Source organism: Coturnix japonica, chromosome 2, assembly GCF_054131305.1.
Source record: "Coturnix japonica strain WE chromosome 2, WE-NBRP24, whole genome shotgun sequence".
Lineage (NCBI taxonomy): Eukaryota > Metazoa > Chordata > Aves > Galliformes > Phasianidae > Coturnix > Coturnix japonica.
In genome coordinates this window covers 73,253,394-73,267,218 of record NC_140664.1, presented here as the reverse complement: position 1 = coordinate 73,267,218, position 13,825 = coordinate 73,253,394, and the positions used below count along the sequence as shown (strand labels likewise).

At 40.9% G+C, this 13,825-nt stretch overlaps 1 protein-coding gene across 1 annotated transcript; it reads right to left on the bottom strand.

Moving 5' to 3' along the window:
• Nucleotides 1–6,317: 6,317 nt before the first annotated feature.
• Nucleotides 6,318–9,684, bottom strand: LOC107309594 (uncharacterized). Its single transcript, XM_085539223.1, is given in 7 exon segments — nt 6,318–6,640; nt 6,643–6,723; nt 6,726–6,899; nt 6,902–7,018; nt 7,365–7,495; nt 9,048–9,131; nt 9,674–9,684. Coding segments are annotated over 7 exon segments (882 nt in total). The 3' UTR covers nt 6,318–6,356.
• Between the last annotated feature and the right edge of the window lie 4,141 nt (nt 9,685–13,825).

The window sequence follows — 13,825 nt, the reverse complement described above, 5'->3', positions numbered from 1 at the left end:
TGACTTTGCCTGTAACCTTCAGCATTGTACCAATATTTACAGCTGTTCAGTTCATTTGGGTTTTTTTTTCAGCAATGTTGACCAACAGGTTTATGCTGTGATTTAGTCCAGTGCTGAGAGAAAGAATGATAAAAATTTCATTTCATATGACACCACAGCAGTAATCGTCCTAATTGGCCTTTGTTTTTGTTTGTCATCTACAATTATTCTTTGCATAAATTATCACGTCTGACTGCAGCGCTTATGATCAGAGAATTCTTTAATATGCCATCACAAAGATCTTTGCTGCAATATGTTTATTCAGTAAATTCAAAATCCAGTCTGAAAGTCATACAAAGATAATTTTTAAAATGCTTCTGGAAATTATGAAAAGTAAACCAAAAAAATGTTCCTGAGCTTCCTATCTCAGCTAACTGTGCTCTGTACAAAATTCTGCTCACAACAGAAATCACAGCATCCCCAAACAATTAACCACTGCATGACAAATTAACCAGCCCACGCCAAATGCAGCAAAACCTTCAATCCCGCTCTGAAATGGGAAAGGGAAAAGAAATCACAATGTGAAAATAATATATATATAGAAAAGCTTAAAATTACTTTGATTTCTCCAAAACCAGTTTCTGCTCTTGACATTTGCTTTTCAACACAGAGCACGGTATTTTTTGCATCACTTTCTCAAAGCCAAGGTGAAATTGGCAGTAGTATTTCCTGTGGACATACCAGCCCTGGGAGACAGACACCCCACCCAGGTGCCCTTCCCAGCTAATTGAGCTGCCTCAGAAATAACATGGTGTATTTGGTTTACCATCTATTTTGCTCCCTCAGAACTCTAACACAGGGCTGTATTCAAACTGTAAGCCTTAAGATATTACTACTGTCTCTGAATACTGTTAGACTTCCAAAAAGCTGCTTGCAATTTGACACAAATACCCCATACAATTTCTGTTTTAGGGCTCCATTCTCTATTTCCTACATGCCTCCCCTTCCCAGATACTGATGCTTGCCTGACTGACTGTATCTGCAGTGTTTCAAGATAGGTGAGAGCCATTACTCTATTAACAATATATATATATGATATATACATGTATATCATTATTCTGTATCATTGTCTATAGTCATTCCATTCTTAATCCCCCATTTGTGCCAAACTCATTTCAGGCTTGCACCAAGGAGAAAATAGCAGCTCTGCATACAGATGCTGTGCTTAAATACTTCATTGGGAAGCCAAGTATACACACACTGCCTTCTACACAAATTTCATTTTACATTTGATCAGAGGATTTAAAAATCAGAATTGGAGGGCAGGTCATTTTCAGTTTTACACCTGTGTCAGTGCATTGTGTGTTCTGCAACAGGGCTTCTCTGAAAGCAGGGGTGATGGCAGAATCACACCCTATCCATGCCACTTTTCTACGAACAAAGCTCTTTAATACTCATCCTCTAAATTTCCCTACATGCTGCAGATTCTACCCACTAAACCCTACATTTTCAAAGTCTATTCTACATTTTCTTAATTCTAATTAAACAAATCTTAATCTTGACTTTAATGGCTGCAATTATGATACTTCATTATGTTAAATGTTAGTTGCAACATAAGAATAAATTGTATAAACAGTTTAGCTGCAATTGCATGGAGTCTAACTGTACATTACTCATTAACAAGATGTGGGTAGCAGCAATTATAACATTTCCTCCTAATGTCCCTATTTATTGAGTCTCAGCAGCAAGCCCCCTTTTCACAACACACACTGATTGACGATAGCAGCTTTTGTACTTGTGAAGAACAGGCACAGTAACCTGCTGTGTGCCTGTAACTCAGATCGATGGAAGTACACATTAGCTCTTAGCCTCACAGGCCGGAGTTCCTGAAGGTCAAAATAGCCATCAGCATCACTGTAGGGTACAGAAATCATTTCACAAATTGTGAACAAAAACAACACAACTTGCTTTGCAGTTTGATTATTGTTTATAGATACAGCAAGCCAAGAATTAAAGCATAGCCTTGAGGCAGCGTAATTATTTACAGCTGAAGACTCATATCATTATTAGCGTGCTCCTAATTGCTTGAAGTTATATCAATGTTAGCTGATTTAACACATTTTTGATAAGAGGCATGGAAATTGTTTTCTCTGCATATGGAATGCTAGATGGCTTCTTTATTTTTAAGGTCTTCTCTCCTCCTGTTTCTTCCAAACTGTCCCTTGTTTACCATTGGAAAAAGCCCCACACCCATAAATTCTCTTTTATTCTGGATGTCTATAACCATCACTGCAGTGTTTTGTTGTGTTTCTGAGGAACCATATATTTGAATTTAGCTCGACTAAAATAATGCCAGGTTTGGGCTTTTACCAACCATGGACCTGACAGTTCTACAGCAATACCAGCTAACTAGAGAATAAATCACATTTTGCTTTGGGTGGCATACCCCAATCTTTCACTTTTCCCCACAGTATCTCAGCTGAGAGCCAGCTGAAGGAAAGCTGTGCTAATCTATTGCAAAAGGCAACAGAGAAAATCTCATGGACTCAAATGACATCTGCCTTGGACCTCACATAGACCCTTCTGAAGACAGACAAGGATTTTCTTGTGGAACATCACTGTTAGGGAAAAAACAAATTAGGACTGCTATTATTAAACCAGAGCAACAAATGAGTTGGGAACATCTCATTTCACCTGGCCTGTAATTTAATGCTTAATTTTCTCTTTTCATTCAAAGCAGAGGAGTAGCCAAGGGCTGACATAGGCAAAACCTTGAACTGCTTCTGGCTGTGCACCAGGAGAGGTAAGTTTTTGCAGGTGAAGAAAGGAGACAGGGCCTCTTTGGGCAGCCATATGGGGAAGCTGCTGCTAAGACATTCCTGCACCAGCACTTCAAGAAAGTTGCTCTGCTAACTATAATATGGCATTTCTGAAGTTGAGAGCACTCAACTGCTGCAACCTTTAAGACAGTCCTGCTCTCTCATTTTAATGCACTACACATTTTCAAAGGTAAAACAAATTCAGATAAGGTTTTGTTTTCCTTCTATAACTTCCTTCCATTTCTCTAATTAGAGCACTTAAATTTTAATCTACTCAACAGATATTTCTGCCTCTTAAGTTGTGCTGCAGGCAGTAGGAAATAAGGCGTTATTTTCCAATTAAAGTCAGGGAAAGGCAGTGAGTATTGTCCATGCACCCAACTTGGTCTTCAGGATACCCTACACAGCACTGTGGACACCTTGAAAACTCTGCCTCATTTAGCGAGGTGAGGGCTGAAAAGGACAGGATTGTCAATGGAAGTGAAACAGAGGGTAGTAAGTAAAGTCACCATCCATGTTACATTCAGACCTTTATCAGCTTACAGAAACAGTCCCGTGACAGGACTGGTGGGGATGCTGGCAGTCCCAAGAGTTCTTCCACTTCTTCCCTAAACACAGGCTTAATTTTATATGCCGAATACAAAATAGTTCAGCACATCCTTTACTGAACCAGTGGCTACACTACCTGAAGAATCATGTAATTGAACTAATTCATTTGTAGAAATGCAACAAAGACCATGACAAATAATTACAGACTAGGCTATTTTAAAATAACAGTCCAGCTGCTGGAAGTTACAGCATCTGGCTACTGACAGAGGTGATGCGAGCTGAATTATATATTACAGTTTCCAGCAAGCAAAATCTTCCATTTTTGTCTGTGAATGGGGAAATAAAAAACTGCAATAGCGTGTGAAACTGTCATAACAGCTTTTCACAGTTGAGACACATTAAATTACCAGCAATCAATATCCTGAGGAAAAAAAAAAAAAAAAAAAAAAAAAACTTAAAAGAAATAGATTTGCTAGGAAGGAATAAAGAAGTACATCCAGTTTTAACTTGGAGCTTTAGTTTGCGCTGTGCTAGAGAACTCATAACATATGAAGCTGAGAGAAACAGAAAAAAAAAAAAAAACCTCAGACCTACAGACTACACAAAAGGCTTTGCCTGGGAACAAAAGAACATAACTTTTAGGAGTTAGCTCTTATGAATGCCATGGTGCGTGCACAAATAGAAACATGAACTAAGGGAGAAGTTTATGCAGGCCAAGTAAGAGCACGTCTTAAGGCTGCAAAAGACTGACTCTTTGCTATTCCTCTCCCATAAGATTAAAAGCTAAATGATCGTCTGTTATTCTTCACTAGATGCTTTGTAGTCTTGGCATCTTATAAATGGATCTTCTGCCACCTGGCCTCTTTTTCTGAGACAAGAAATAATGGATTCTGTGATGACATGTGGGTTTTCTGCTGTGTGACTCATGCACTTCATACTTTTTAACAGTTTTTGTCTTCTGATTGTAGCTGGAGTTGCATGGTGCTCAAAGTCAAGGAGAGCTAATACAGTAAATGGAAACTGCTGTCAGTATGAACCAGATTAGTCAATCCCTATAGCACAAGTGAATTTCAGATAGCAGCTCAAGCATGACCACTATGATCACAGCCTAGTGTTTATGTATACACAGAAATAATGAAGTGGCCTGGCAATTACTGGAAATACATTCCTCAAGCTTTCAGGCTATGCCAAGCTTAAAATTGTGGTCAGCTCATGTGGGAGAAACTAGATCAACTTGGATTGCATTGCAGCAGTTGTAATTGAATTGTATATTTTGCCTTTCTATAAAACTTCCAGTGCTAAGTGCACAGCAGTCTAAATGACTGTGACATATAGCACTTTCCATGCCTTCCAATTTGCAAGTCTACACTGCAGACTCACGCACGTCGCGTCAGCACAGCAAACCACCATGCAGCACCCGGCCTCACAGAAGCCACAAGACTGCCAAGCTCAAAGCTCACAGCAGCCAAGGGAGGAGCCACTGCAATTTGCTGATGAGCAGAACATGCAGGTTTGGAGTAGAATCCAGTCCTGCCTGAGTCAACAGGAGTTCTGCTGCTTCCTTCAGATGGGCTATGATCATGCCTTGCAAGTTTGCACACACCCCTGAGAGTGTGGTGTTTGTAAGGTTGACCCACTACACTGGAGTTCACCAAATAAGGCAATAAATCCCAGCTCTCACCACGCACCCAACCACACTGACTAGGCTTTCTCTTACCTATTATTGGAAGATCTCTCCATTACAGCGCCTTTTCTTTATGCAGTAGAATTGTTAGAATCATAGAAAAGCTTGAATTGGAAGAGATCCAGCAAGGATCAGTGAATACCACACCAGCTACCACTCAGGAAAACCTGTATGGAAATTAAAACCCTAAGACCATGACATCCAAACACTCCTTATACTCCAGCAGCTTGGGGATACCACGGCCCTGGGAAGCCTGTTCCATGATCACCTCATTTTGGTGAAGAAAATCTGCTATGAAGACAGGCTAAAGGAACTGGACTTGTTCAGCCTGGAGAATTCTATGGTTCACTGATGATGAAGAGCACTCCCAGTGCATGAGGTTTGCAGATGTTCCCCAGTCTTTTGCTCTCTACAGCAACAAATCTAGAGCGTAACTCAGAGAAAAGCATTCCACCCCTGTTAGAAGCACTGCTTCCACTTCTAAATGGGAAACCAAATACAAATTCAGGCTGAGATTTTTACCTTGAAGTGAATTAATGACTTTATAAAAGAACGTAACAAAGGAAAAAGTTTATTACTGAAATATATTCTATCCAGAAGAATTAAATAAATAAATAGATAAATAAAAGAAGAAATGGGAATGAGAACTGAGAAGGTGACTCAATTAAACATGCTGTTTCCTAAAGGATACACCTTTGAGCTACAAACTGGGAACAAGTAAGAAGAGGCAGCTGTCCCACTACCTGCAGTGGGACCCACACTACAGGGCCATCCCATGGCCAACATCTGCAGGTGCCTGGTGGCATCATCTTGGCCACTGCCATCATGGCCATCACAAAACATGCACGAAGGAAAGGCAGGGCAGCCCAGGGAGCCTGCAGCAGGGGTCTTTCTGAGGCCTGCAGGAGCTCCTGCTAAGGTGGGCCAGGTATCATAGCAGGCACCGCAAAGGGCATAGCACAGTGTGCTCAGATACTACCTGGACTTGGTTCCAGGGTTGATGAGCAGTTGCTTGTGCAACTCTTGTTACACTCATTCACATATATGGAGATAGATATATACAGGTGTAACTATTATCCTTTTTCTTGTCTCTTTCTTAGTAAATAGTTTCATCTCAACCCATAAGTTCTTAGTTTTTTCCCCAGTTCTTTCCCCCATCCCATCAGGAAGGTGGGAAATGAGCGAACAACTGTGTGGAGCTGAGACAAATGCTGGGTAGGACCTCACCTACAGGTCACTTGAATTCTACAACATAGCCTAACAACATAAAGATACTTTGTGAATGTATTGTGAGAGCCAGTTCATGTGGGGAACAATTGATGTACTTACTTTTCTATCACTAGCAAACACTTTTTTTTCTCAGCAAGCAACTCAGGAAGCAAAGGAGATCTTTCCAAGGCCCATGAAACTTTAGTGATGCCATAGTAGTTGAGCTGGAGAACAGAGCTCTTCATGTTTGTACAGCCAAACACTTGCACAGGTCCTTCCCTGGTCAGGACTTCCACCAGAAACAGTTCTTCCTCGAGCACCGGGATCAAGGATCCTCCGAGACCCCACCAGACACTCTTCACATTCTTACTTTCTGCCAGTACCCAGAGTTTTTGTGGAAGCTGAATGATGGGAAGACACTGGCTTGGCCAGTGTTTTCCTCAGAGGAACTTGGATGTAAACCTTCAGTTTCCACTTCAATCAGAAGATTTGAGAGTCCTGTTCTTCTATTATTCCTGTTCCAGCAGCATTGCCAGCCATTGCTGGGTCCTATCCTTGCAGATGACTGAAGGCAGAGGCTGAGGTCTCAAGTAGCCCCTCTGCCTCAAAAACAGAAGCTGTTTCTGCTACTGATGCCTCCATTTCCATTTCTCCTCTGTGGATTGGATCAAAGATTGAGCCTGCAGCCACTTGTACACCAAGGCAATCTTCTCCCTGCCTGTTGGCAAGGGAAATCCACTGACACTGCCTGGGCATTCTGCTGGAAGATGCTCAGGTCCTCACTATGAGGACTTGTGACATCACCATGTGGCATCACACTGTGACATCACCATGTGGCACCTAAGGCCAGGATGGCTGGAGCCACCAGAGCTGATGTCACTGAGCAGCACTTGTTGCTGTTCCTGCCCAGCCCAAATTTGAACTTGAGGTGAGAGGCAAATAAAGCTGTGTTGCAAGGAGATCACCCTTCACCTAGGCCTTGCTTCCCCTTCTCAGTGCGGTCCCCCAAGTAGCTCCCTGCTGGCCTCCTGGGTGTCCTCCTGGCTCTCCACATGGCCTGGAAAGCCTTTTCCTAAGCACTGGGAACAGAAGACAACAGCCACCTCTTCCTAGTGCGTGCCCACCTCTTGCATCTCCATGATTTCCATCGCAGATCTGATGCAAGGGAGTAGCTGTGTGTCCAGGTGATTCTCTACAACACCAGCAGTGGAGCAGAAGCTGCTCTGTAGGTCCAACTGCAGTAAAGACACTTGGTCTTTTAGAAGTAGAGAAATAAAGCCAAGAAAATCAGTTACGTTCTGCAAGTCATTTAAATCACACCTTCTATACATTTATGGGACACCTCCAGGGACAGGTGAATCCACCATCTTCCTGAATAGCCTGTCCCAGTGCATCTCCACTCTTTCTAACAAGAAATGTTTCCTTATATCTAGCCTGAACATCCCCTGGCACAACTTGAGGCCATTCCACCTCATCCTATCACTTTTACTTCAGAATAAAGGCCAACTTCTACCTTGCCACAACTTACTTTCAGGTAGTTATAGAGAGTGATAAGGTTGCCCCTATGCAAACTTTGCACATACTGATGTTTTGGGGGACACTTGCAACACTGGAATGAACAATCACCCTCCGTTTTAAATAGAATTTCCCAACTCTGTACTTAGTTCTGTGAAAGATGAAAATATCTCCTGCCTCTTTCAATCTTGTTTTCCAAAGTTTTTAAGCTGTAGAATCTACTATGGTTAACAATATATCCAATTTGGCCTATCAAAGCAATCTTCCTAATTTTTCTTATTTGGAATTCAGTTTTTCTTCCCAGTAATCAGGCTGGAAAGAAACAAAGGGGAGCCTGTAATTTGATTTTTAAAAAAACTTGCATTATTATCAGTCTTGTACTGTATAAAACTACAGTTCCACTTAATACTCTGCTGGGTTTCTTAAATACTAAAATTAATATTGCAGAAAAGGAGGAGAACAATATACATATTAAATATTTAACAGAGAGTATTTTATTTGATCAAGAGAAAGGGGCAACCCAAATGTTTTTGGACACTCTAATTTAGCTGGAGTAAAGTTTTCAGTTAAATAGCTCTCTTCTCTGATGGTACATAAACATTGCTAATTACAAAGCTATCCGGGGAAGAACATCCTCCTTATTTACCAGAGCTGAGGTGACTTTCACTGGGTAAAGGGAAATGATATTTCAGAAGTTGACTTTTCTTGTACTCTACCATTTTCCCCCAGGATCAGAACAAATAAAACATTTTCACTGAAGCAGCTTCCTCCGGCCACATTTTCTTGCAGAAATTTGTTCTAAGGCGTTTCCTGTCAGTGCTTCCCATCGCTCGCCGAAGTTTGCATTTTTTTAATGTATATAAATTTTACTGTCCGTGGCAATAAATATCATATCTGTCATCCACAGCTATCAATATGTCGCAGAGACTGCTTTTCCATCTCATACGGTTGTGACGAGCTTTCAGATTTGGCTCCCAGCATTCATCCCTTCTTGGCTCAAGAGTAAAGTAAATCTGCAGTAGCTATTAACTATTACTTAAACCAGACTTGAGGTTCGGAGTACTGTACTGCAACATCTCAGCTCGCTGCTGCTCACAGAATTGCAAATGCCAGAGTGACAATAGCATCAAATACTTGCTAAAGGTCCCGGTATAATTGTCAAAATCCTTTCCACAGCACTGAACATTAATCTCACAGGTAGAATGATGCTGAAGTTATAGAAAGCAACATAGAAATGTAGTCACATATATTGTTATAATCTACATCCAACAGTAGCCAGATGTGTTTCCCACCTGTCTGTTGGGCCAGCTGCAGCCAGATCCCATGTCAAGTTGGAACTCTGGGTAGCCAAAAGACAGGTACAAAAGACAGGACACCTACAGACAAGTAGAGACATATAAAGGTAAAGCAGAAATGCAGGCATGGTAGAGCAAACATCTTGACTTGGGCATTGAGGGGAGGTGGCACGTGATTTCTAAAGAATTCTTACCTCCAAATAGTAATAAAGCATTACTATGTAGATACAATTACTTTAAGTGAAATCTTGGGTTTATATGATTAAACGATTAAAATCAGATAAAAAATACTCCACTGTTTTGACAATCTCCACTTGCATGTATACAATAATGCTTTATCTCTGTATGATATAAAGCTCTTGCATTATTCAGATCATAGTCTGTAATTAAAGATAAAGGTTTCGCACAGCTTGAGATGCACACAGGCACAGTATTCAGTGTCCTGCAGAGCCCCAAAAAATCTCAATTTCTCAACTATATTGCAACAGAAAAAAGAGCACACGTTTGCTAGAAAGACACTGAAACCCACCAAAAGATTCTGAGTAGAAAATGAGCTGTTCCTCAGTACATCCAAAGTAAAAACAGCTTTTTTCTTTCTTCTTTTTTTTTAATCTATGACATACCTTAGCTCCATTTTCACTCTGAGTTGTGGTAAAGAAGCCTGCTACTCAAAAGCATATGTCCGCGTGGTAATGTGCAGCTTTTAAAACAGCTAGCTTAAAAGAGAACCAGTAATTCCCTTCCTTCCTTACCAAATTTTTATTTCCCTCATATATTCAGTACTTGGCTTCACTTTGAAAAAGTGTATAACTACTGTTCTAGCAACAGGTTCTTGGGAAGTCTGTACAGTGGATGAGAAGTGAATATGGAAAAGTAAGCAATAATGTAAAATACACATTTCTGGCTACCATCTGTTCTTGTGAACATAAATGTGGCTTAAAGCAAGCTGGGCAGTATGCTATTAGAAAGCATTACTGTGCCCCAGGCTTCATCAACAAGATCAAGGTATCTTCTCCCTCATGGAACTTATTCCAAACAGAGGCTCAAGTGGAATTCATGTGCTTAGGTGGACACCAGTGTCAGCCCCCCTGAAGCACTGCCCAGATGTGTTTATTCACACTGCAGACATCTCACCACTGCAGCACTGCGGCTGTCCCAGGCTCTTCAAAGAGAGCCTCAGAAGCCAGCCAGCTCTGTATGGTGTGGTGGAGGCAGCATTGTTCCTATTACTGCCCACAGAACTTGTATTCAGCTTTAAATTATATAGTTTTCATCTGTTTTTCTAAGGAGACAAGGCTAATGCAATCATGATGAGTCTGTGCGTGTCCATCCATCCATCCATCTCACAGCAACTCATGAGCATCTTGCCTGGCTTTGATCAAAGCTGGCAGAAGGTCAGAGACCTCCACAACATCAAGTTCTGCAAGTCATTGGGAAGCAAAGCACCTGGTCTGAGGAGAGAGTGACCTAATGGCTTGCCTTACAAAGAAAAAAGCAGGCAGTCCTGGCTCACCCCTAGACTCCAAAGGATCCATCATGAGTCACAAAACCAGACGAAACCAGAAGCTTTGCCAGTCCTGCAGCTTGCAAGAGTAACTGAGCTGTTGCCTCCTACAAAGCAGTTTCCTAAAAGAGCAATTGCTCTAGATAGAGCAGAACAGCACAGCATTTTCCTCCTGTGTTACCTCTGTTGGGAGGGACTTCTGACAACCTACACACTGCGGATAAAGCACTGAGGATTCACATCATACCACTCATGGACCACAAGAAAACCCTGATCTAACAGAAGTCAATAAGAGCTGCCACTTAAGCTATAATCAAGTTGTCAGAGATGCACGTGTTAGGGAAGAACTAGTATCAAAAATGATTTAAAAATACTGCAAAAGGGCACCTTCTTGCAGGCATTACTTTAAAAAATAAGAAGAAAGGAAAAGGATTGGTTTTCTTCAGTCACAATCAATTAGGGAGGCACTGGCACAGGCTGCCCAGAGAGGCTATGGAAGCACCGTCCCTGGAGACATTCAAGGTCAGGCTGGACAGGACTCTGGGCAGCCTGGTGCACTGCAGGTGTCCCAGTTCATTGCAGGGGAGTTGGACTACGTGACCTTTAAATGTCCCTTCCAACTCCAACGATTCTATGATTCTATTCCATGAGCGAAAGAGATAATCTGAAAAAACATCACGGCAGCTCCTCTGAATTCATACTTCTAAACTGACACTGTGAACAGATTTAAGGGATTTTTTTTTTCTTCCTGTTTTCTGACAAAATGCTTTGCTAAGCTAGGATCTAATTCTGCACACATGCAGAATCCCACAAATACTGCAGAAGACCAGCAGGTATGAAATTTGCATTCCCTTTAGTAGTATTTTTCTTTTATTCACCTTCTGAGGAGCCATGCATCATTATTTACTTTAGTGAATAAAATCCCTGAAAATACATTCTTTTTCAACATAAATAGATGTACATGGATACACACGTGTGTATGTACAGACACTGCAGTCCCAATGCAATACAAATGGGCACAAATAGAAGTCACAGACAGTTGTTAGAACTTTGTACAGCACGCATAATAGCATTCACAGTGTTGCCAGAAAAGGAGCCTTTTTTATCTACAAATAACAGGAGGTAAACTTCAGCTACTTTTAATAAAGCACAGAGAATGCTGCTTCTGGCAAATGCACTACAAAGGCTAATATTTAAACTACAATGAAACAACACTGGCAATAAAAGGTACTAGGTCTATGCTGCGGATAAGATTTACATTAAGATAAATAAAGGGTTTGTTGTTGTTGTTGTCGTTTTACAGATTTTGTTGCCTTTTCTTTCCCAGGAAGAGTTGTGGTTTGAGGCAAACAGTCACTGAGTAGCTACATAGTATGGTGAGTTCTAGCAATGCTACTTAGGCATATAAACATGAAAATCCTACCACCAGTCTGAAGACTTTAGTCCCACCAAGCAGCCCTAGCTCTTGTCATTTTCTTTTAATCTTAATAAGGCATCGGAAACAAAGTATCATAGCACACTGTCCTTCCATCATGTCAGTTACAGACTTCCATTTGTGTGTTGAAATTTTCTTGGCTAGGTTAAAAGCTGGTTTTAAGATCTTTAACTTTTCTTTCATTAAATTTTCACACAAAATATCTTTATTTTGTTCTGTGAAATGTTAGAAGATAATTGTCTCTTTACTCACACTCTATGCAAGTCCTCATAAAACTCAGTGCTTCCAAGAAAGTTAAATAAAAGGATGCATAAATCCAAGTAAGATCCACATCACCTCTTGGCAAGTCATGGCATCCTGGAGAAGAATTCCCATTGAGTCCCTAAATCCAGATGCTCCATACCCCCCTGCTAGCATAGTCTGCGGTGCTGGTATTCCCACATGCCACTTGTGCATCCTATATAATTTTAACATCTCAAGGTCTAATCCAAGAGATTTCAAGTCAGTGGTGTTCCCAAAAAGAACTGTTCGCATCTCTAGCACAACTCTACACGTACATCTTAAATATCACACATACATCAAAGAACATCACTTCTGAAAGGACCTCCATTACTTAGCCTAGATATGTCAGAAAAGCTAAGTCCTTTAGTCTAGGGGTATTTGTGAATAACATTTTAAATGCTTTGCAAAGGAATAGGATTGAATTGTAATTTCCATTGCTTGGTTTCCCCTATTTGATTATCAGGTTATCACAATTTCTGTTTAATTCAGATTAAATGCTCTAATACCTCAAAAAATTAGAAAACCAACATAAAAATGCGGACATCTTTGGTGATGGTCAAACAAGGGAATAAGCAGAGTGAGATAATCCATCTGGATTAATATTGAGATGAAATATAAAGGTGACAGGTGAAAACTTCATTCTGTTTCACAGCCATTTGAAGACAACTCTATTCAACACCATGCCAGCAAAAGCAGAGCAGCTTTGGCATTTTTGTTTTGGTTTTATCTGTAAGTTGCTGAGTAAGTAAAGGTAACCAAATGTGTGTATGTGTTTTTATTCATCAGTGTAATGTGCGATAAACTGCAGAAAACAAAACCTTCCCTACCATAGCAAAACTGTGGTATACAAGTTGTAGCCAATGTACCTGATCTCCCAGGTAAAATTAAATTGACTGAAGGAGGACTGAAATTCCCATGTTGCACTGTTATATCTCTCTATCTAAGTTCATATGAAACCCTGTAATTAAGAACAGATTTTTAATTCCTGGAAAAAGGGGGAAAAAGGTTTTAGATTGTCTGGAAGAAGTGAAATAAAACAAAACAAAATAGCGGTTGGGAGATGTAAAAATTCATGTGTTCTTTTTTTAAAAAAGAGAGAAAAGGGTGGCAAATTTTGCCAAGACAAACCAGGTGGACTGCTGCTGCCATCAGAAGGCTGCCAGCGATTTGGGCTATAGAGCATGGGAGGCAGACTGAGACAAGCATGACAGTTTGGAGAGATACCAGAATTCTACTTCACAGAATAGTCCCTTAAGAGATTTGAAGTTACTTGCTGGCTTTTGGGGGAGAGAACAGGAAAACTGCCCAGTTTGCCTGCCACACATCTGGACCTACATCACTCAGGACTGCGTGGGCTCCCTGTTCATGTCTGAGTATACAAACCCTTCACACTGCAGGTTCCCAAAGAGCCTAACTCCTGTCCAGCAGGGGTGAACAGCAACAGTGAATTTATTTGCTGCATCCTGCTTCATTATCATATGCTACTGTGCCCAAGCAAATGCTATAAACCCATGCTCACACATTAAATGCCCGCCCATTCTGTTAAATCCAGGG